This window comes from Vigna umbellata, chromosome 3 (genome assembly GCF_029865625.1).
Source record: "Vigna umbellata cultivar VRB3 chromosome 3, Vumbellata_1.0, whole genome shotgun sequence".
In the NCBI taxonomy this organism is placed as follows: Eukaryota; Viridiplantae; Streptophyta; class Magnoliopsida; order Fabales; family Fabaceae; genus Vigna; species Vigna umbellata.
This window is the reverse complement of record NC_142167.1, coordinates 1,976,117-2,000,208: the sequence shown is the minus strand read 5'-3', so window position 1 is coordinate 2,000,208 and position 24,092 is coordinate 1,976,117. Positions and strand designations below refer to the sequence as shown.

Here is a 24,092-nt window from a genome sequence, read left to right as displayed (position 1 = left end):
TGTCCTTAAAGACTTATCCGCGGTGTATTGCGCAAGTCCCCAGGATATAACAGAAATCTCTCAGAATTTCTGAGAATCTCAGAACTAGTAAGGATCTCTATAAAGAGAATAAAATAAACCCAGAATAATTTTAGGGAAAGAAGAAAAAAGAAAGAATGAAACTAAGAGAAGAGAGAATAATGATTTCTGATGATATGTTTTAGATTGAAAGAAGTGCTCTATTTATAGAGTTGGGGAACCAAGCCCATGATCCAAAAGATCCAAAATATCTCCTAAAATATCTCTTAGAAAATTAATTTTTAATAAACTAGTAACATTGAAATGAAATAAGAACGTTGGGAGTGATATTTTAGCTTGAAGCACAAGATTAGGAGTTGTAGCGTTTCTTGTGGAACGTGCATAACCAAACCAATACTGATATTTTGCAATATAAGTATATAACGTCACTATTTTTATAACAATCCCCCACATATTGCAAAATATTATATATATATATATATATATATATATATATATATATATATATATATAAACAAAAGAGAAAAGAAATTATTCTAGGTTTCACAAGATGTAATGCATCAGAACTGGTATAGCAAGCTATATGAACCAGTCTTAGATCAAGAAACTTAACACACGATATAGTTGGTATAGCAAGCTATATGAACCAAAGACACTTGAGTGTGTTAGAGGTTTATCAATCATAGTACACCCTCACAATCCTTGTTGTTATCGCTGTTATGCGCTTACTAGGCCATGCGCGTGCTCGATATTCATGAGTGCTCTAGAGATCATGCCAAGATCTCGTGCAAGCGGCCCCACTTGACACTCATATAGGTGATTTCATCAAGTGTATGCTGCAAATCATACACCACCCATAAGGGATACGAAGATCATTAAAAACTTTGTTTAATTACAAAGTTTAACCTCTCAATAATGCAGTCTCTAGCACTTTTGCACACATCATAGGAATGGTCATGTTTGATTTAAAATCAAATTAGTGCTATCAGAACTAACAAGTGACTTGTTTTTACCCATATAAACCTTATTCATGGGATCTCCAATCACAAAGGTTGGGTTATCATCACTTGTTTGTTTGCAAGTGACTTAAGTCTCATTCCCCTCGATGTTTCTAATATCATTTGTCTTCCCAGGGGTTTTGTCAGAGGATCTGCTAGATTCCGTTCTGACTTCACATAGTCAATGGAAATAAATCCACTCTTTAGCAGCTGCTTCACCAAATTGTGTCTTAATTGTATATGTCTATTCTTTCCATTGTAATTTTTTTTAGTTATAACTATTGCCGATTGGCAATCATAGTGTATTGATACCGATGGGGTTGGTTTCATTCCTAATGGAATGCTCGCTAAGAAGGTTTTCAACCACTCAGCCTCATTACCAACCATCTTAAGAGCAACAAACTCAGATGTCATTGTTGATCTTGCAATAATTGTTTACCTGGTTGATCTCCATGTAATCGCACCACCCCCAAGTGTGAATACATAACCACTAGTGGATTTTGTCTAATCTGAATCAGAGATCCAATTAGCATCACTGTATCCTTTTAGTATAGCGGGAAATCCACTATATTTAATGGCATAATCCATTGAACCTCTTAAGTATCTCATAAGCCTAGCAAGTGCATCCCAATATTCTTGATTTGGACATTAAGTGTACCTACTCAGTCTACTTACTACATAAGCAATATCAAGTCTACAAAAACTCATCAAGTGCAGTAAACTCCCAATTATCTGAGCATATTGAGGCTGAGATAATGATTAGCATCATAAGGGGTACTCACTAGTTTAAAGTCATAATACCCAAACTTCTGAAGGTTTCTCAATGTATTATTTTTTGGGATAGTAATATATTATCTCCCTTCCTTATTATTGTAATACCTAAAGTCAAATTGGTTTCACCCATGTCTTTTATTTCAAATTTTGATCCTAGAAACAATTTAGTTCTAGTGACAATCTCATTGCATGTACCAGAAATTAATACACATACAAAATGACATATTCTCTACTTTCAAATTAAGAATATTATCAATATAATTAGGTGAAAAGACAAATTTATTTCTTCAAAAATATTTAAGATTGGTAAATGAGAAAATATTTGGTTGTGCTTTTCTCTTTGTAGGTAAAGTATATGAAAATTTACTCAAGTACTTCATCTTCTTCGTCCTCATCCGCGGTTCTTACAAATGCGATCAGAAGCCATTGTTGCTGCAAACACCTTGGCAGCCTCCGGAAGTTATGGGTTTCGCAAATATTGTCTGAGTTCTGAAAACAAAGTTTTGATCCTCTAGGATTGAGTTGTTGATGTCAGCCATAAGTCCTTAAGATTGTTGTATAAGCTGACAATAAAGAACAAAGATCACGAACAAAGGATTTCCTGAGGCGTGTAGATCATTGTCCTTAAGGACTTATCCGCGGTGTATTGCGCAAGCCCCTAGGATACAACAAGAACTTCTCAGAATTTCTGAGGATCTCAGAACTAGCAAGGATCTCTATAAAGAGAATAGAATAAACCCATAATATTTTTAAGGGAAAGAAGAAAAAAGAAAGAATGAAACTAAGAGAAGAGAGAAGAATGATTTCTAATAATATGTTTTAGAGTGAAAGAAGTGTTTTATTTATAGAGTTGGAAAACCAGACCCATGATCCAAAATATCCAAAATATCTCCTAAAATATCTCTTAGAAAGTTATTTTTAATAAACTAGTAACGTTGAAATAAAATAAGAACATTGGGAGCGATATTTTAGCTTGAAACACAAGACTAGGAGTTGCAGCGTTTGTTGGGGAACGTGCACAACCAAACCAATACTAATATTTTGCAATATCAGTATATAACGTCACTATTTTTATAACAGTTATACACTATATAAAAAATAGGGTTAATTGATATTTGAATCTTTTAAGAGATTAATAGACTTTTGTTATATTTAATTTTATTTATCTTATATTTAAACAATTACTTTAATTTTATATGAGTTTGAACCAATTCTAATATGAAATCATTGGATTCAAAACTTGAAAGTTGGAACTTAATGGTCAAAAGCCTCAAAGTCTAAATTGTTGAACTCTAAGTTAATTCTAAGTGCTATTGGAGAAGCCCACTTTGTTAGAAAACAAGCATGAATAATACCGTATTCATCATGAATAAAGAAAAATATCGATTAAATATGGTGGTTTTAAAAACAAAATCTTTTTTTTGGTCCAATTTTAAATTCTTCTTTCCTCTCTGACTTTGGTTTTCTTTCAATAACCATGGTAATAATGTTTGAAACATTTGATTATAGCCAATTTTAATGTATATAACTTTTTTTATTAAATTGTGAAAATGTTGACTTAGGGTTTTTAATTATTTTCGAAATTGCAGGCTACCAACTAATAATGGCAATCAGATGCTTTTAAGAAGGAAAATATAATGAATATGTTATTTATTAATAGGTTTAATACCTCTTTTGGTCCCTCGAAAGGGGGCCAATGTTCAATGTGGTCCTACCCTTTTTTAGAAGTTCAATGTGGTCCTACCCTTTTTTAGAAGTTCAATGTGGTCCCACCTTTTGTAAAAAGTGTGCAATCAAGTCCTTTTTGGAAACGGCGTTGAGTTTTTAACGGAGCAGCTGACAGGGTGGACTGAAGTTAGCTACGTGGCTTTGTGTGGATAATACGTGGCTGTGAGAGAGTGATACGTGGCTGTGAGAGGGTAAATGTACTGAGGTTAAGAAATCAGTTAAGAAATCAGAAGTTAGGGTTTGAGGAGTTGCAGAGAAATTGGTAATTTGGGATTTATGATCGTGGAGGAAGTGTGTTTATCAAACACCAATTTCTCTGTCAGACCGAATAACACTCTCACTCTGACTAGAGCTACTTGGACTTGCCGTGACCCCAGGTTTCTGCTTGCTATTTGAGCCTGATCCTGAAGCCTTTCCCAATTTATCATGAGGGTCCAAGATTTGTTGCTTCATCCTTTTCGCGCGCAATTCACTTAGAACATCTCCCTTGGAGGCCGTCCTCTCAGCATTTCTAGCCGATGAACGAACCTTGGCAGATGATGGATGATAAGATGAATTGGCTGCAGAACCAGTCTTTGCACTTGCATTTTTGTTTTCCCTCTTCGATCTCATTTTCTCTTTGAATTCCTTTTCACATTTTTTGGTTGCTTTATCAGACAAAATCATCCCCCTTTCAAGTTCTGTCATATTTGCGAGCTTCTATTTGTCGTCTTCGTTCTTGTAGAGATCACTTCCAACATCAGATTCTTCACTGCTGCCACCATCTCTATCGGGAACTCCATCCTCCAAGTCAGCCCCACCATGCTCATTACGATTACTATTATTAATACTTCTTCTGCTGACGTCTAATCTCTTCTTCAGTGGAACATGGGATGAATACCTCTGTGGTTTCTTGTTTGCACCCTCATCAGAGTGTTCTTCTCTAGAATGACTTCCACCATCGGAGAATGCCGCACCACCATCAGAGTCTTCTTCTCTAGTCACAAGGCAGAGAAATTGATAATTTGGGATTTATCAAACACCAATTTCTTTGCAACTCCTCAAACCCTAACTTCTGATTTCTTAACCCAGCCACGTATCACCCTCTCACAGCCACGTATTACCCACACAAAGCCACGTAGCTAACTTCAGTCCACCCTGTCAGCTGCTCCGTTAAAAACTCAACGCCGTTTCCAAAAAGAACTTGATTACACACTTTTTACAAAAGGTGGAACCACATTGAACTTCTAAAAAAGGTAGGACCACATTGAACATTAGCCCCCTTTCGAGGGACCAAAAGAGGTATTAAACCTTATTAATAACTATCAAAAAAGCTTATTTGAAATTGATGAGCACGGCATGACTAGTGAAAGATGAAGAAATGGTGGCAGTTGCTGACTCTCATTGGCCGAAGAATGCTGACTCATCCATACACTTTCATTAATTTGAAAAACCTAATTATTATTATTATGACTACTAAAAATTAAACCATTATTAAATACTAATATTAAATTGGTTAAAATAGTTTTAAAAATATATTTTTAATTTATTTTTATAATATTTCCACATTAGATATAGTAATATTATTAATTTTTTTAAATACTTGTTGTAACCGAGTTTGAACTAGTTAATAGAATAAACAGTCTTTGTTAACTATAACTTTTGTGTATTTATTACAAAATTAATTTTTTTTCTACTATTCTCATTAATTTCGCTTGTAACTATTTAAACGAATCATAAATGAAAACTAGAAATATTTAAGTTCCGATTAAATATAAGTAGTCATGTTAACATAAATTTTAAAATTTAAATACGTGTCATTCTTATAATAGTTTGGTCCTAAAACAGACAAAGTCCAAGGCACTTTGATAAATCCTGGAGTAGACCGACACCCACTTAATTAATCATATTTCATAAATAATAATTAATTGTTGTATTTAATTTTTTTTTTCACTTTTCTATACCTATATATACATATTTTTTTTAATTGTTTCCAAATTTGTTTTCTAATTTTATTTTTTAAAATTATTTTATTAAATTTAATTATATTTTAAATTATAAAACTATTTACAAAATAAATACAGTTATAAAATTATTTTAATTTTATAATTAAAACAATTTTTTATTATCTTAAAAAAAATAACACACATGCATGCACATGTTTTCCCTAGTAATTGATAAATAAGTTAAAAGTAATTATCTCAATTTAATTTTACAATGGCAGAGTAAATAGAGTTTGTTTATTGTACAATCATAATGTAAAAAAATTACGTCCAAAAATTAATTCTTAAAATGATTTCAAAATAGTTGTAATTAAAAGTCAAATTTATTATGCACAACTGTCTATATAAAGAATTCAAATAAATTATTGGAAAATAAATTGAAAAAAAAATGTCAAAACTGTAAGGCAAAAATCCATTTGTTTAGAAAAAAAAAAAGTATTTTCTTTCTTTGTTTTTCGATGTGATACTTTTATTTTGACTTTCTGACTGTATTATGAATGTTGAAGGAAAAAATATCCCTTCAAAAGTTTGTCATAGGTCAGACACCCTTTCCCTCCAACAAATACTTCTTCTTTCTCTTTTCTTCTTCTTCTTGTCATTTTTCCTTTATTTTCTGGAACTCTGGTTCAAAACAGAAACAACAGATTAAGGTAGTGGTCCTGATCCTGATACAAGACATGACCAAGATGCGGTTTGTGATGTCTTCAAGCTCCAAGCATGTCTCCATCTTCTTCACTTTTTGCTTTCTGGCTTTGGATCACTTCCAACACTTTGGATCTAATGCTCAACTCATACCAAAAGATGAAGGTGCTTACTTAATTTCCATTTTGCTATGTTTTTTAATGTGTTGGGAATTATAACTTCCAAAACTAAAGATAAACTGTCTTTTACTTCAACACCATCCTCGCAAAGTTGGGATCTTTCTCACATGTAGTGCAAACCCAACATTCAGAATTTAGTTCATCAACTTGCATTGCTTTTTCTCTCATCAGATCCATAGGGGTATCACCTTTTTATTTTCTTTTCTCTTTCTATTTCTCTTTCATTAACATTTAAGTAGTTTTTGTAAGGAAGTTCAGCGTCTAACTTGCTCAAAATAAATTAAAATATATGTTTGGTTTCTGTAATCTCTGTAGTCATTGAATAATCACTGCCTTGGCCTTTTTAATTTTCTGGGATTGTTTGGTTCTGATTGATTGGAAGGAAAGAAAATGGGAAGAGGTAGAAATTTTAGAAATTTAAATTGAAATTTAAAGAGAAAACAAAAGGAAAGAATATTTTGTTTTTCTTTTGTCCTTCATAAATTTCCATTTATTTGTTCAATAAATAAAAGAAATATATCCTCACTCGAGTTTCTTTTCTGTTTATGTTACTTCCATCATTGAAGCAAAGAGCTTGTATCTTCTATCATCATTGAAACAAGGGATTTGTATGATTTATTTTATTTGTATGATTTATTTATTTCTTGTTTATGACATTATCAAATTTTGGAGTGTTTTGAAGATCCAATGAAATCACAACAATTGTTCTTCACTGTTCCATGTGAAATCCTCTGTAAACGACAATGAGGCCATATTTTTTGTTATATTATTGGGGACCCACTTTTTGAAATTGCATTTTTATTTGACTGGTCGCATAATAAGAATTCTGAATGAATATTTTCTGCCAGGTATATTTTAGTTTTATTCTTTAATCACTCTCACAACATTGATTAGCATTATAATATCCGTGATTGTAGCTATCTCAAGCCATGAATCATGAAGTTGAGATAGCTATGGAGTAAGCTAAAAGGTTGAAAATTGTTAAATAAACGAGGGTAGGTTGGTAATAAAAGGGGCATGTGATTATGTCTAAACAGTGATAGTGACAGACTGTGTGTCAGATTATGTTCATCCTTTTTTAGATGTTTGCCCTTTTGGTGTAAGCACTAAATAGTTTTGAAATTTATTTTTAGCACCTTTTTCAGCAGTGAGAGAGGTTTCACGGGTGAACCTATGTAAATGCATCACCAATAGAGAAAAATCAATAAAATCTGAAGAAAGTTATATTTTCATACTGTAAGTATAATATATGTGATGAAAAGGTCACATCAGTTACCCTTTAAAGCATTTCTCACTGTGATGAGGATTATTCTCATGAATTTTCTTTTTTTCTTTCTTCTGTCACCAGCTGCATTAGTAGCCACCTTTTTTTCGCAATTCTGTTCATTTTTCACATGCAGAAAGAGAAAAAAAGCACTACTATTTTGATTTAAAAAGTCAAGGGACAAAAAAGAAAGTTCAAATTAATTGTGATGAAAGGATTTTGATAAATGAGTCAAATTACGTGTCAACATGCTCTAATAGTACTTTATTCCTTATGATAAACACGACATGAATGTATAAAATAATGTCATGTTTTGTGTTCCTTAAACCATACAATTTCATTTGGTTATCATTATTCAATAATCATTATTTTTCTCGTTTTATTGACTATTGCTATAATAATAATAATAATAATAATATTAATATTATTATTATTATTATGAGAAGGGTTGACCATATGAAATTTGGAAACTTATTATCTTTGCATGCATGCAAAGTTCAACTTCTTATATTTATAGGCCACCTCATTTGACTCAGTCAAATTCTGCACGAAAAGACAGCATCGTGCTCAAATTGTTGAGGCCATTGACTATGAGAGTTGAAAGTGAGTGTTGCTAAATCTTTCTGACAAATGTGAAGCACTTTCACATTAAGAGATTGATTAAATTAATTAGTAGCATAACATGTTTTTGCATGTGATGTGAAAGGTTTTTCAGACTTTATTTCAGAATTTGACCAACCTAAAATGACTTCTTTTTGCTTTGTATACTTGCAGTTAAAATACTACAAACAATATCAGACAAGGTAGAGAACTTGAATTGGAGAGTTACACAAGGTTCCTGCCAAGAGGGTAGAGGGTTTGATAACAGGAAGATTTCAAGGGATGAGGATCAAATCATAAGGAATGTAACATGCAATTGTTCTTTCAACAATGACACTGTTTGCCATGTGACATCCGTGTATGGCTTTTTTTCTCAGACCTTTTCCTATTACTATTTTATAATACAGTTTAACTTTGTGCAATTTATGACAGTTATTTACACCAGTAAACAGCAGTGTGAGTTTGAGAAAACTAAATAAAAAATAATTGTGCTGTATTTTAAAAAGCAATGCACTAAATTAGTCCTTGGAATTACAGATATTGATCATTTGAAATGGTATCATTTTAGTCCTCCCATTAGGATTTGATATTTTGATCAACGATCTATTAATTTAATTTTGAAGTGTATTAGTCAACATGGTTCCTGATATTAGTACCAAATTGATTGATACTGAAATGTTAGAAACTAGCTTGACTAGTAATGCAATTTGAAGGACCAAATCAATTATAATTATTAATTTCAAGAAATATAATTTCTCATTCATACTTTGTTTCTAGTTTTAAGTTCAAACCTCACTGCCTATTGTACATGTTTTTTACTCTAATTTCAAGAACTAATTTGGTAAGTAAACAGAAGTTTAGAGACTAATTTAGTGCTAATAGAGACCTAGATCACCTTTGGTTACTTTACATTCATTCTTGTTTATTAAAGTAAAAAGAAAATTCATTTGAGAATTCTATTTGGACACATTGGTTATGACAGTGCACTCAAGGGTATCGATTTATCTGGACCTTTACCGGATGAATTTGGAAATCTAACTCGACTGAAAACACTGTAAGTGGTTATAAATTCTTCATCCCTCTTACTTTTCTAGTTGTATGTTCACAAAATTTGTCCGTGTTAGAAGAACATATTGAATATGAATGAATCAAGTACATAATTATTGCATCACGAGTTTTATTTATTTAAACATTAGAAGTATTCATTCCAGTTCCTTCATTTGAAAATGAAGCATTATTAATTTCATCAAATGCAAAGAAATCTACTTAGAAAAAACTAACTGAAACTCTTACAGTGATCTCACTCGGAATTATTTCAATGGCTCAATTCCAAAAAGCCTTGGACGCCTCTCATCAGTTGAAATTCTGTAAGTCATCATTACCTCTGTATCTGTGTTCTTTTGTCTTGCATGTGGATAAACAGTGCACAAAACTTTTACATATATTCTAATTAAACTATTTTCTTTTTTTATTCAAAACTGGTTTGTATGATTTACCATGTTCACAGAAATTCAATTACTCAATGTACAATTGTTACCATGATTCAGGTCACTTCTGGGAAATCGCTTTACTGGTTCAATTCCTTCAGAAATTAGTGATATGACTAGTCTGCAAGAACTGTAAGCGTTTGAGAAAAACATGATGTCATAGTGATTAACATTGGAAGTGGAATAAATAAATTTGTAATACATATATACAGGAACTTGGAAGATAATCAACTTGAAGGACATCTTCCCCCGAGCCTTGGAAAAATGAGCAACTTACAGAAATTGTGAGATTGTTTGTTTTATTTCAGTAATTTTCATTTGATGTACATAATCAAATTCAATCATTAGTTTGTCTTCATTGATGCATAAATATCTACAATTTCTACTGTTTTTCCCCACAGCCTAACTCCTTTTTCTATTTTTGATTTCCTATATATGAACATGCAGACTTCTCTCTGCAAATAATTTCACAGGGACAATACCAGAAGCATATGGAAAACTCAAGAATCTCACTCAATTGTGAGTGATACGATATGATGTCATAAAATTTGTCCCTATATTTTTATTTTGTCTTTGTTAAATTATGAAACCACCCCATATTTTCTGCAGTAGGATAGATGGGAGCACTTTGTCCGGGAAGATACCCAGTTTTATAGGGAACTGGACCAAACTTGATAGATTGTGAGTCTAAATTTTAGCTTATTCTGACCTTTTCTCTTTTGAAGAACCAAATAATCCTATATTTGAATTGTATTAGTGAGAAAACATTGTTTTAAAGGGATTTGCAGGGCACATCCTTGGAAGGTCCAATTCCTTCTGTCATATCTGAATTGATCTATTTGACAGAATTGTTAGTACTTTCTTTCCCCTTTTTAGAATATCCAAATTTTTACATTTTGTCTGCATTTTAAATGGCTATAGAAGGCAATCTCCAATAGAGAAACATTTTCTTTTCATTGATGAAACATTTATATATATCAGGAGAATATCTGATTTGAAGGGACCAACAATGACATTTCCTAATCTGACGAATTTGAATCTCTTGCAAAGACTGTGAGTTGAAAACATCATTGCTCTTACGTGAAGAGCTATATAATTCATTTAGACTTTTAATGTTTGGTTTTTTCTATTACTCAGAGAATTGAGGAATTGCTTAATCACTGGTCAAATTCCTAGTTACATTGGAGAAAAGCAAAATTTAAAAACTCTGTAAGTTGCATCTAGAGTATGTTACTGGCTATAGTTGTACCTATCACTATATATGCTTTAAGTCTCTTTGTATAGACCTGTTTACCACTATTGGACCATCCATTAATGTCTAGTCTCACACTCGAGATGTATATACCTCAGCATGAGGGAGTGTGTTGGAAATTCCACATTGACATATAAGTAGGAGCAAACTTCATTTACAAGCCGGTTTAGTGGGAGTTGAGTTAGACTTAAAGTCCACTCCTTAACAATCTTCAATTCTATTGTCTTTTCGAAGACTTACTTTTAGACACTCTTCAGCTGTTTGTGTAGTCTTTTGAAAAGCTATTTTTTCAAATTATTGAACCAATTTATCTGTAATATTGTGTTTCAATTTCAAAAGGCCTGAAAAATGAGAAAAATTAAAAATTATTGGAATCTTGAAATTTCCTCTCATATTCTGCTGCTACAGTTTGGCTGTGGCATGTGCCATTACTTCATTTTAGTAATTTTCTCTTTTTTCTTTTGTTCAGAGATCTGAGCTCCAACATGCTGACTGGTCCAATTCCAGATTCATTTCAGGACCTGGAAAAAATAAATTACTTGTAAGACCATATTTTCCTCTTCCGACAAGAAGATTAACTGAAAGGATGTGTTGATGTTCCTACAAATAATTTGGTCTCAAGAATGTTTTTTGCTTTTTCTCGATTGAATTTTCTCTGATATAATGAAGCATGTGTTCATGATGGGTGCAGGTTCCTGACTAACAATTCTCTAAGTGGACGAATTCCTGATTGGATACAAACCTTAAAACAGAAGATGTAAGCATGTTTTCTTGAATTTTTACCAGCCTCTTAGTTTCATACTTTAGAATTAGAATTCTCTGAATTATGAAATTTAATCTCGCTTTATGTTCTCTTGCAGTGATTTATCATTGAACAATTTTAGTGAGAGTTTTTCACATTTTTGCCAGGTCTTGGATGTGTAAGCTTCTTTTTGTCTAAAAATTATTTAAAGCATTTCTTCACTTATGTCAATTCTAAGCATGGTATTGTTATTATTACTGAGCAGGAACTTAGCTTCCAGCCTCTCTCCCTCAGCAAACACTTCGTATGTTCTTTCTTATGATCTAGTTTTAATTCAATATCCGCTTTGAATCATCTGTTGAACTAACTTTACATCTTGCAGATCGTCTTGTTTAAAGAAAGGCCAACCTTGTTCTGGGAAACCCCGGTGTAAGTGTCTAGACTTGGAAAGTAATCATGATTTTATAAACTACAATGGTTTTGTTTTGTCGATGAAATTATGATAGTTCCATTTTGAAATCCGAACTAAAATGCATTAGAGATCAAGTTTTGTTTTGTTTGTTTTCTATCCCTGCTTTTTCATTAAGCTTAGTCATTTTTCTTAATGAACTATTCACTTTCACTGTGTTTCTGCAGTTCATTCACTGTTCATAAACTGTGGAGGACCTGAAATAGAATTTGAGGGCAATGAATATGAAGCCGACCTCAATCTACGAGGCATATCAAACTATGTTGTTAGTGACGATGGCAAATGGGCATATAGCAGCACTGGAGTATATCTAGGAAGGGATAAGGCTGATTATGTTGCAAACAATCAGTTTAATCTGAAAATTAATGGCTCTGAATACTACCATACAGCCCGCATGGCCCCACTATATCTTCATTATTATGGTCTTTGTATGCTGAATGGAAATTATAAAGTGAAACTTCATTTTGCTGAGATAACATTCTCTGATGACAATTCATTTACCAGCCTTGGAAAGCGTGTGTTTGATGTTTCAATCCAAGTGAGTAATGAAGCAAACAATTGGTTTCATATATTATGTTAGGACTTAAATGAGTCTCAAGACACATCAAGTGGCTCATCCTAGTGATTCTTTACATGTTAGACTCGTTTTCTATCTGGTTTTCCAATTAAGCAAGAGTTCTGAAGGTAGATATTTTCATCACTGTACATTGACAGGGTTTTAAATATTTGAAAGATTTTAACATTGTGGAAGAAGCTGGTGGAGTTGGTAAGGGAATCACTAAGGAGTTTAATGTGAATGTTACCCACAACACCTTGGAAATCCACTTATCCTGGGCAGGGAAAGGAACTAATGCTATTCCTGAAAGAGGTATATATGGACCTCTTATATCTGCTATCACTGTGACCCCAAGTAAGTAGCTTTGATAACAACGGTTTGATCTCTATGAAATCAAGAAATACCTTGTCTTTTCATGTCAAGTAAACATTTCCACTTTGATGTAGACTTTAAAGTTCCTTCACATGGACTGTCTACTGGAGCAATTGCTGGAATTGTGGTTGGGATATGTGTGTTCATCATATTGATACTCTTTGCACTTTGGAAGATGGGTTTTCTATGTGGGAAAGATGAAACAGACCAAGGTAAGATTATATTCCAAAGGAAGTTGGTGCCCTTATGACTTGGTTTTTGGTCATACTAGGTTCAGATTGGTTTGAAGTCAATCATGACGAATATGCATTTGTTATAGTCTTATAATATTGTAACAGACATACTTCTGTAGATATTAATAGGTTTAATCCTATACTACATCCCTATTTATGTACGAATGTCTCAATTGGGTCCTCGTTTTTTAAAGTGTATCAAAATGGTCCTTAATTTTGAAAATTGATATCAATTGAGTCCTTCCCGTTAAGTTGGCTGGACGGCGTTAAAAAAATTGATGAGTGGATGCTGAGATGACGAACGAACGCTCGTCCACCAGCGAACGAACGCTCGTCCACCAGCGAACGAACGCTCGTCGACCTCTTACTGCTGGACGACCGTTCGTTCCACACTGGAATACCGTTCGTTCGGTGGTCGACGAGCGTTCGTTCGCTGATGGACGAGCGTTCGTTCGCTGGTGGACGAGCGTTCGTTCGTCATCTCAACATCCACTCATCAATTTTTTTAACGCCGTCCAGCCAACTTAACGGAAAGGACTCAATTGATATCAATTTTCAAAATTAAGGACCATTTTGATGCACTTTAAAAAAACGAGGACCCAATTGAGACATTCGTACATAAATAGGGATGTAGTATAGGATTAAACCATATTAATATCAGATTATATTACAACAAAAAGTTTTACTGCAAAGATCTGAATTATGGTGATTTTAAGTTCAGAAAAAATGTACACTTGGGTTCTCATGAAAACAGTTCTGTAATTTCTCTCTTTTTACTTGATACTTTTCATTGAGTAGCTACATCTACCTTGTTGCAGAACTTCTAGGTTTGAAGACAGGTTATTTCAGTTTAAGACAGATTAAAGCTGCTACTGATAACTTCGATCCTGCAAATAAAATAGGTGAAGGAGGCTTTGGACCAGTATACAAGGTAACTTTGGATAGATTACAATCATCTCAAGCTGTATGAAGTTTTGAAAACATTGGGGTTGACTCTTTTATCCCCAATATTTTACAAATAAAAACATGTACTGATGACATTGTTTATTCACAGGGTGTGCTGTCAGACGGTGCTGTGATAGCTGTTAAGCAGCTTTCCTCTAAATCAAAGCAAGGGAATCGCGAATTCATCAATGAAATAGGCATGATATCTGCTTTGCAGCATCCAAATCTTGTGAAACTTTATGGCTGTTGCATTGAAGGAAACCAGTTGCTTCTAGTATATGAATACATGGAGAACAATAGTCTTGCTCGTGCACTGTTTGGTAAATGCTTCATGAACATCTTTGGTTGTGTATGCCGCTACCAAATTAAATCCAACTGAAAAAGCTTTTCTCTTTTAGGTAAAGAGCATGAGAGGATGCAATTGGACTGGCCCAGAAGAATGAAGATTTGTGTGGGGATTGCAAAGGGATTAGCTTATCTCCATGAGGAGTCAAGGTTGAAAATAGTACACAGGGATATTAAAGCAACCAATGTCTTACTTGATAAGCATCTGAATGCCAAGATCTCTGACTTTGGTTTAGCCAAACTTGACGAAGAAGAGAATACCCATATCAGTACAAGAATAGCTGGGACAATGTTAGTACTATGCCAAACCATTGTAGACTTTGTTACTTATGTCATTGTTTTTTGAAATAACTGACACGGGTACTAAATGTTTCTTACCAGTGGTTACATGGCTCCAGAGTATGCTATGCGGGGTTACTTGACTGATAAAGCAGATGTCTATAGCTTTGGTATTGTAGCTTTAGAGATTGTTAGTGGAAAGAGCAACACAAATTACAGGCCAAAGGAGGAGTTTGTGTATCTTTTGGATTGGGTAAGTTACACTTTAAATGTAGACATTATTAATGTTTCTCTTTTCTGATATTGTGGTTTACTTTCTTGATTCATAGTTTATGATTTGGTTGAAGTGTTGTAATACTATTTGTTGCATTTCATTCAAGGCCTATGTTCTCCAAGAGCAAGGAAACCTTCTGGATTTGGTGGATCCAAGTCTTGGTTCAAAGTACTCCTCAGAAGAGGCCATGAGAATGCTACAGTTAGCACTCCTTTGTACCAATCCTTCTCCCACTCTTAGACCACCTATGTCATCGGTAGTGAGCATGCTTGAGGGAAAAACTCCAATTCAAGCACCACCAATAATCAAAGGTAGTGACAATGCACAAGATGCAAGGTTTAAAGCCCTTGAGTTCTTATCACAAGACAGCCAAACTCATGTCTCTTCTGCTTTCTCACAAGATAGTATAGAGCAAAGAAGCAAGTCAATGGGGGGACCATGGGTTGATTCCACCATATGATATCTGTAGCAAGTAGAACCGATCATTCTTCTGATAAACTTATTACAACTCCAAATGACGAGTGCTTCCAAGTTGGGGCAGTCAACTCACCAAATTCGAATTCTTTTGTAAAGGATATGAACAAAAACTAGTTACGCTGATAACATACATACAAAACTATGAAGTCAAACATCCGGTTTCAAAGTGTACAGAAAATTTTTCTTTGTTGCTTACTAAAGGTTTTCCCTACCTTTGTCTAATCGATATGGCATTCAATTTCAATTAAAATTTCAAAGCTCCTTCTGAGTGATTTCTTGGGCTTGAAATGCCTCTATTTGATAGCAAGAAAGGTTGAATATCGTAAAACACAATCAAATGTAGTTTTAGGTAGATATTATTGTTGAGTAGACATCGATGATCCTGAAGGCTTATATATATGATCACAGACTTAAAGTGTGACACAATTGCATCAAGATTATTAGGCTTGGACATGTCATAATTAAGCATTACTGTACGGTATAACATCCTTCAGACGTTTGGTTAAGGATATGTTTAAATAAACCTTTCCTTAATTGTAAGAATAAAAAGTAACTACTTTATTTAATAAAGTAAAATTAACTTTGACAAAAATTCATGAAAAACTCCAACAAAAGTTAAATGTAGAGGCTGATTTTAACTTAGTAGGAAATTTTAACATATTTTAACTTTTGTTATTCTGTAAGTATTTAAAAAGATTTTTTTCTAAATGATCGAATCCAATCAAACTTAAATACAAAAATAAATTATATTTTGACTTTGAAACCAATTGTAATAATATTCGCTGCAATTCATTCAAAATGAAAACCCAAATTCTAAAAAACCACGTAATAATTGGTGTATTTAAAGTTAATAATCTTTAGCCGAATGAAAGGAACCCAGCTTGTCAGAACTCCAAACACCAAATTGACAATTGAAACAGCCTACTTAAGTATGAATAATAATCTTCATCATGAAGAAATCAAAGTGTTATTAATTATTTTTCCTGTTCATATTACAGATGGTGCATTCCTGTTTCCTAGGACTAGAGCTCTTCTGGTTTTTTACATGCTCCACTTCCAATGAAAGATCAATTAAGAACAATTTTGTCGGCGACCTGATTGAACCAAAACATGTTTGTTCTAGATCGAGATTATTTAATTCAGCTTGAGTTCAATTTTGAAGAAATATGAATCAAACCAAAAAAAGAAAAAAAAGAAGATCGATTTGGATTCTAATTTTAACTTGGAAAAAATCTAATCGACCTATGAATACCCTTAAGGAGAAGATTAAGTTCTTTTACAAAGGGAAAATCCTTCCCTAGTAAATAATATTAGCAACCATTAGTATGTGAATATTAATACTAATCTAAGAAAAAATAACAATGAGAAATCCTACAATATTTGGAATCGAACTTCTAGAAGTTAAAGCCTGCAAAATAGTTAGAAATTCAATAGTAAGTACAAAGCTCCAAAATGACAAACTAATACACTACCAACCAAGGCAGAACTTTCTATTCACATAAGACTGTAAGCTTTGTTGTTAGGATTTTTTCTTCTTCTTCTGGATTTCCTGCAATTACTGTTCCAGGAATCAAACCTATGTACACTTCATGCAAAATATAAACAGATCGTACCAAACACTAGAACGCTATCAAAACTCAATGCCACTATTTATTTGAATGGAGAAGGAAGGGCGCCCAACGGTGGAGAGAGGTACATCAACTCTTAGAACAAGACCTGAGTTCCCCACATTTCCATTCCACTTTGATCTTCCAATCTGTACAACACAATATAAAAGAGAGGCGAACCATTTAGATTATGAAACAAAACAAAATCCTTTCACAGTAAACTTTGGAAATAATAGTCAACAATTAGTGCCAATAAAAATCTACAATTGTAATAAAGCATCAAATAATGAATAACAATGATAGATATTCGTGAACTGGTGTAGTAATTTTCAAGCCACTAGTATGTTAAACACTAAAAAAATTGCTTCCTATTTGCTTACTCACCTACATATAGTAACGAGCAAGTACCTTTGATGCTCAGATACAACAAGTTATTCAAATTTAAGATACCTTAAAAATTCATAAATTATTTAATTCAGATATAAAATATTGGTAAATAGACATTGATCCTTTCTTATGATTATCACAAATTACATAAAAGACATTTGTGAATATAACAAAAGAATTTAGTTTTTATCAATATCATAGTCAATCTTGACTAACTATATCAATATTGACTCTACACATTTAGTAGCTTACAATTCAGAAACAGCAGAAGCTCCTTATTCTATCATAAACATGTTTTCACAACATTAGGAAACATCTAAAATGAGTCCTGCATAATTCAGGAAGTGATGCTCATTCAGAAACAACTTACAGATACTGAAGCAAATGCAGAAGGATAGGTCATGAAAGCACATCCACAAATTAGATTAAGTTTCTCTTTAACTGAATGAATGAGCTCTGCCCGCAACCCTGGATTGCTTCCCCCAAGAGTAGGACACAAACTGACCAAATAGCAATTATAAAAAAAATATCAGGGTGCATCAAAGAAATTGCAAATATACGTTTCGGAGACAATAATGAAAAACACCAAAAGATTATATGCTTTGGAAACATTTACACAATTAATGCATGCTTTAATTTGCAGAATTTGTATTTGCCAACAGCTTTTTCTTAAAAGCTTAAGCTCTTCCAGTAAGATTTTGATTAAAAATAATTTTGAAAAAAAAACAAACTAATCCAAAACACACTTAGTGATTATTAAAGAATACAAATATAACAAAGTGGGCTAAGGCCCACCAAGTATTGCATGACCCCATTGCACTAGATTAAAAACCAGTTTTTCAAAGGAATAAGGATATTATTCACCATAAGATCCTTTTTTTAAAAAAAAATATGTGTTCCTCAAAATATTTTGAACTAAATGGTTTTGAATACAGAGGCAAAGTGGATACAAAAACAAAAAACAAAAAAAAAAACAAAAGACAAAAAAAAACACATTGGTAATCAGGAGACTAGAAGTTATATATTACATATCCAAATTTCTCAATTCTAAAGTAAATCTTACTATGGAATCGAGCATGGCAGCTTACAGAGTCCATTGCTTCGTGAAACAGGCTTAAAACAAAGAAAGACAACTTCGAAAGCCTTATTTTCCTCACATGAATGCAACCATCAAACTAAACTACATTTTATTTATTTAGATAATGAACTATACTTTCAAAACTGTGGCATACTACATGAATACAACTGTTGAATTTCGTAGCGAAGAAACTTCATCCACAGTTGGAGGAGAATTTCTCATCTAAATTGGAGAAATTAGTTCTAAAATGTCAAAGGAAGTAGACAAGCAAGCAATCATCACATCCACAGATAACTTCAACTACGTAAAGCAGCACAATAATTTTCTACAATAGGTAACGTTAAGAAAGTGCCTTAACACCTATGATAACCACAGTGTACCATCGTCCTTTTCCCCCAGCCCCAAATGTGACATCTTACCTGAATTGAACGGATGGTCTCACCATGAGACCAGATCGCTTCCAGGCCAAGGCTTGAGCAAGACCCAAAGAAAATGATTTGTCAGGCCATTGTACCATTGGTGTTATTCTTGTTCCCCACTTGTTCTAAAACAATTGGAGAGTAGCCAATATTAAATCCATGCACAAGAAAAATAGTTCAGGCTAACATATTGTGAACTTCAAACATCATTTACTCAGAGTCTTCAATAACTTGAATTCTAACCTTGCATGAAAAGCTGAATCTCATTTCCCCAGGATATTGACCCTGAGCTTGAAGAAGACCTCCGCAAACAGGAAGGAAAGCACTGGTACTTAGACCCTCACCAGATACGTAGGTTAGTTGCCCATTAGGAAATTGAAGATCCACAAATGACTGGGTGCAGAAAGAGGGAGAAAAATAATTAAGACAGGAAAGTTATTTCAGGGGGATAAAACAGCAGACAAACATTAATCTTAGTTTTTTACTGATTTATGCCAAGAGATTCGCTCGTGTAAGAGTAAGTTATATTTTACCTAAATGTCAAATTCAGTATTTCATCATAATAATCAATAATTTCAGTGGCACTATAGCCGAAAGATTTTAAAAATAGTGGACATAATAGATGTGATTTTTCCTTGGTATAGTGGAATTACCATGAAATAAGCTTTAAAGACCAACTTTTGCCCCCTAAAAATTAGTTGAGTTACTTTGGGTAAAATTGTGATTTATCTCCCCATTTTCTAAAGTCTTCTTTTGCATCATGATAGAATTCAAAACCCTTCTTCCTTGACCGTTCCCGAAAAAGATACCTTCTTTTTGAGTCTTTTTGACCATTCTTCCTACACATTTCACAACATTACTCTTTTACTTGTGCTCTGATCTCTCTTCTTCCGTTAGACTTTCTAGTTCATATTACCCAAAGTTATATGTTCTTTACCAACTAATTTCTCCATCTTTCATTTATTTACCTCATTAGTGTGTACAATAATACAACTTATTTTGTATTATAATATTTAAAATAGCAGTCATCCCACTTTCTTATAAGGAGTTTTCAAAGTTGGTCACTACCGCTACTTATAACTAAGGTTTTAAATCCAATCCGAATTAATTAGTTTGTAACCACCTTTGAATAGTACATCCATTGAACTAGTTTTGATATTTGAAAAATACCCAGCATAAACAGTTTTAAACCCTAACACCATATTTTAAAAACATTAAAGTGCCTAGTAATCTGCCTTTTGATGTTTGGCATAATTGGTGGTTCACTAATATTATAAATTTCATCATGGCACTGAATAAATAAATAAAAAATAGAACATACACTTTTAAAAGGCATCACAACAGCATAATCTAACAACTTACACAAGCTACGGGATTCAAACAAAGCATCGACATTAATAACCACCTTCTGTGCTTTGACCACACTGCAGGACAAAGGGAATGCATTCCATTCTGACACCAAAAATAATGACCACGTAAGCTAACAAAAAGCTATATTTGGGTGAGGAGCACTACATGGAGCATCCACAAGCAGTATAACAGAGATGATGGAGACCAAATAAGCAGCTCTAAAAAATAACTAAATAATTATACCGAGTCCGAGTAATTTCAACAAGAAAAACGAGGCATACAAACTATATTATAAATTGCTACTGTCATAAAAGAGGACATAAATTATCATAATGTTCAAGATGAATAGCCATACTAACATGGGGACATCATTTGAGCATACTTTACAATAGCTGGCTTGGATAGGAAATCCAACTCAATGAGCAAATAGTGCTCAATGATTAAATGCATATGGTATAATGAAGGCCACATGCTAAGAAAAGGTTAGAAGTATCACTGTCCAACACATATCTGATACCAATAACACATTCAATCCATCCCAATATGCATCCAAAAAATATTGATTATGTTTATAGAAAATTACATGATATGACCGTGCAATTCAGAGTACAACATACTGAATAGACACTTACCACGATTTTTGTTTTTAAACTGTTAATTTTTTTCTGCCTTAACCTTTCACTCTTCTACCTTGTAAATTGAACCAAATCATGCAATTAAACAGGCTCCCCAACTCAACCACGACTAGTAGAGTTTGAAAACAACACACCCATACCAAATGCATCTAAGGTAGTGAATAGTAGGCAATTATACAGGGCCAAAACTTCTTTTTTGATGAGGCTATTGATGTTTTTGTCATATTCTGATGATTCTAGCTGGGACAGGAAAATAGTATACTTTTATGATATGCTTATCTTGGAAAAATATATATGATAATATGGGTAGAGGAAACATATGTAACTGTGCTTACTTGTTATGGTCGTATATGTTTATTATAAATGTGATTGTAGCAAAGTCTAATCAGCCAAAAGAATGTTATCTTTACCTTTCTATCATAGCCATACCACAACAAGTGCTGCTTTGACAAATGAACAGGCAAGAGGAGTGTTGAATCACGGATAAAGAGAAGAGGTCCAAGCTGAACTAAGAAAAGAGATGAATTTTCATTTCCAGTAGTAGAACCACCATGTGATGCTTCTAGTCTCCACAAATCTCCCCTTGCAACTAAAGAACCTTCCACTTCTTGAGTTCTGCTATCATAAGTTGATGTAAAATTTATTATCCCCTGTACAAGACAAAATATAACACGTCAATGAAATAAATAGAGTAAAACTTCAACAACGAAAAAAGAGAATTTAGTCATACAAAGCACAGATTCCAGAGCTTGCACATTTTTCACAAACATTTCAAAATAAATGTTGAAAATAAGAAATATTTCTGAACAATCAATCAAAATTTGAAAACTAGTAGGCAATATATTAAATTGTACCATGGAGGAATCGATATAAGTTTCTGCCCGAGAAATTATAACTTAACAACAAGGTCAATAATACAGTTGCTACGCTCAATTGCTATTGCTGTCTATGTCATAAACAAATAATTTACTCTGACCTAGTTAGTGCAAGTAGTCATTATTAAAATTCCAAGATTTATGCAGCACATATCACAGGACAAATTGACGGCATTGACGAGAAACAAAAGTCCATGTACAGATTTTACAAATGATATAGAAACCATTTGCTCAACTGTTGCATTTCCATTATCTAACATATGACTTGTGCAACTATACTAAGACCCAAGATGCCACTGCACATCTCGATCATAAATCCCAAAAAGAAGCAGAAGCAATGAACAGAAAATAACTCCAATGCAAATTCAAGCACGTTAACAATTCTCTGCACCTCTGATAGGGGCTCAAGAGTTCCCCACGAGTTTGGATTCTCAAACAAAAACATAACAAAATGACCAAGGACAGAACCTCCTCAAAATGACATTTAACACCAAAATCTCACCATCAAAGACACAACCTAATCAGAATAACCACTAGATCTGAAACAGAACAAAATTTTAGAAATATAAACAGTTTCTTCTGCGCATGAACACCAGAATTGCACAGTAAACCATAGCTAGTAACTACTTCAATAGCTCCTCTACAATCACAGATGCTCCCCTTCCATTACAAAAACAACTGTTTTATCACACCATCAATAAACAAGAAATTAAACAGCAATGGTTGATCACTTCCACATCCAAAAAAACAAACATATAGTCCACATCCCAAAATAGTGTATGCAAATGAACAGAAAAACCAAACATATAGTCCAAAACCAAGGGTTTTTACCTGACGCCTGCCCAGAAGACCAATAGAGCCAACGTTAAACCCACCACCACCCTCTTCCTCAGCACTTCCACCGCTAGCGCCACTAACACTCTCAGCAAACCCATGATTTTTCAACCTCTCGCTAAGCGACCCCAACCCCAAATCCTCCGGCACAGCAATCCCGACTCCTCCTCTCTGCCACCCCTTATCCCCACCCTCCACCCTCACCGAACTCTCCTCATGCTTGAACGGCACTGGCACCGGCAACGACCGGAAAAACTGCTGAACCAGGCCATTCAAGCTGGCCCCAAAGTCCGCCCCAGCCTGCCCGATCCTGTTCCCGATGTCAAAAATCGCCGACACGCCATTGATCCCGTACTCCTGAGTCGCCAAAGCGAAGTCCCTCTTCCCGAAGCTCTGCGTTGGAAACTCCAGATCAAAGAGCTTCGATTGCGGAGGGTTCGGCCACGAGAATTGCGTAGAATTTATATGCGTATGAATTAATCCGCTGAAACCCTGGGCAAGCCGGTCAGCCAGGTCCTGCCCGTGACGCTGCACCTCTTCCCATGCCTCAAACGACCTTTCCACAGACATCTTCTTCCTCAATAAAACTCACTAACTTTCCATGATCTTTAGGGTTTCACTTACAATCACAAATCTAATTTAAACAACAAGGACTCAATCGAATCAAAGCATCGATGAAGGAATCTGAATCTACCTCTACTATATTTCAAAACAAAAATAGAAGACAAAGAACAGATTCTTCTACAACAAAAACTAACAAACTTTTACAACTGGCGTAGGGTTTCCGTTTGGGTTTCACTTAAACTCGCAAATCTAATGGAGAGAAAACGAATCGAGGAGCGAAAAGACTAACCTAAAAGAAAGTAACAGGAATCAAATACACAAGAAGAAGAGAATGTTGGTAAAAGTTGAAAAACCAACGAATCAAAGCGATAAACAATGAATTTGGATGATGCGAGGGTTGTGGTGGCGGTTGCGAAGTGAAGTAGTTGAAGGAAACGGTGAGAATGATAAATGGAAATGGAAAGGGGTGCGTGATACGCACTGGGTTTGGTTTACCGACACGTTGCTTACGATTAGCGTAGTGTAGTGGATGAGGAGGACCAAGATTTTTTTTTTCTTTTTTTGAGCTGAATGAAGCGCTACTGATAAAAATGTAATAATGGAGAATGGAACCGGTCTCCAGAAAAAATGAACCCAAATGCTCAACCAATAAGAACGCGTGAATACTCGACACATTACGTGTGCCCACACCACAAAAGCAAATTTAATCTCCCATTTTTTTAGATTT

The 24,092-nt window shown here is 33.9% G+C and overlaps 1 protein-coding gene and 1 pseudogene across 2 annotated transcripts; one reads left to right on the top strand and one right to left on the bottom strand.

Annotated features, from left to right (window-relative positions):
- The first annotated feature begins 6,027 nt into the window (after positions 1-6,027).
- On the top strand, positions 6,028-15,838 carry LOC124824060 (putative LRR receptor-like serine/threonine-protein kinase At1g53430; annotated as a pseudogene). The gene is made up of 24 exons (XR_015784881.1): positions 6,028-6,307; positions 8,360-8,543; positions 9,168-9,239; positions 9,481-9,552; positions 9,733-9,804; positions 9,885-9,956; positions 10,120-10,191; positions 10,282-10,353; positions 10,451-10,522; positions 10,654-10,725; positions 10,810-10,881; positions 11,394-11,465; positions 11,616-11,681; positions 11,785-11,844; positions 11,932-11,970; positions 12,049-12,095; positions 12,303-12,673; positions 12,850-13,045; positions 13,138-13,275; positions 14,115-14,227; positions 14,351-14,561; positions 14,640-14,877; positions 14,968-15,118; positions 15,246-15,838. The product of XR_015784881.1 is annotated as a putative LRR receptor-like serine/threonine-protein kinase At1g53430 (transcript).
- Positions 15,839-17,008: 1,170 nt separating this feature from the next.
- On the bottom strand, positions 17,009-23,961 carry LOC124824050 (uncharacterized). Its single transcript, XM_047296417.2, has 7 exons — positions 22,799-23,961; positions 21,503-21,742; positions 20,470-20,559; positions 19,351-19,500; positions 19,108-19,232; positions 17,981-18,110; positions 17,009-17,372 (listed from the first exon to the last, which is right to left on the bottom strand). The coding sequence occupies exons 1-7, from the start codon at positions 23,369-23,371 to the stop codon at positions 17,247-17,249; spliced, it is 1,434 nt and encodes a 477-aa protein (XP_047152373.1). The 5' UTR covers positions 23,372-23,961; the 3' UTR covers positions 17,009-17,246.
- Positions 23,962-24,092: the final 131 nt, after the last annotated feature.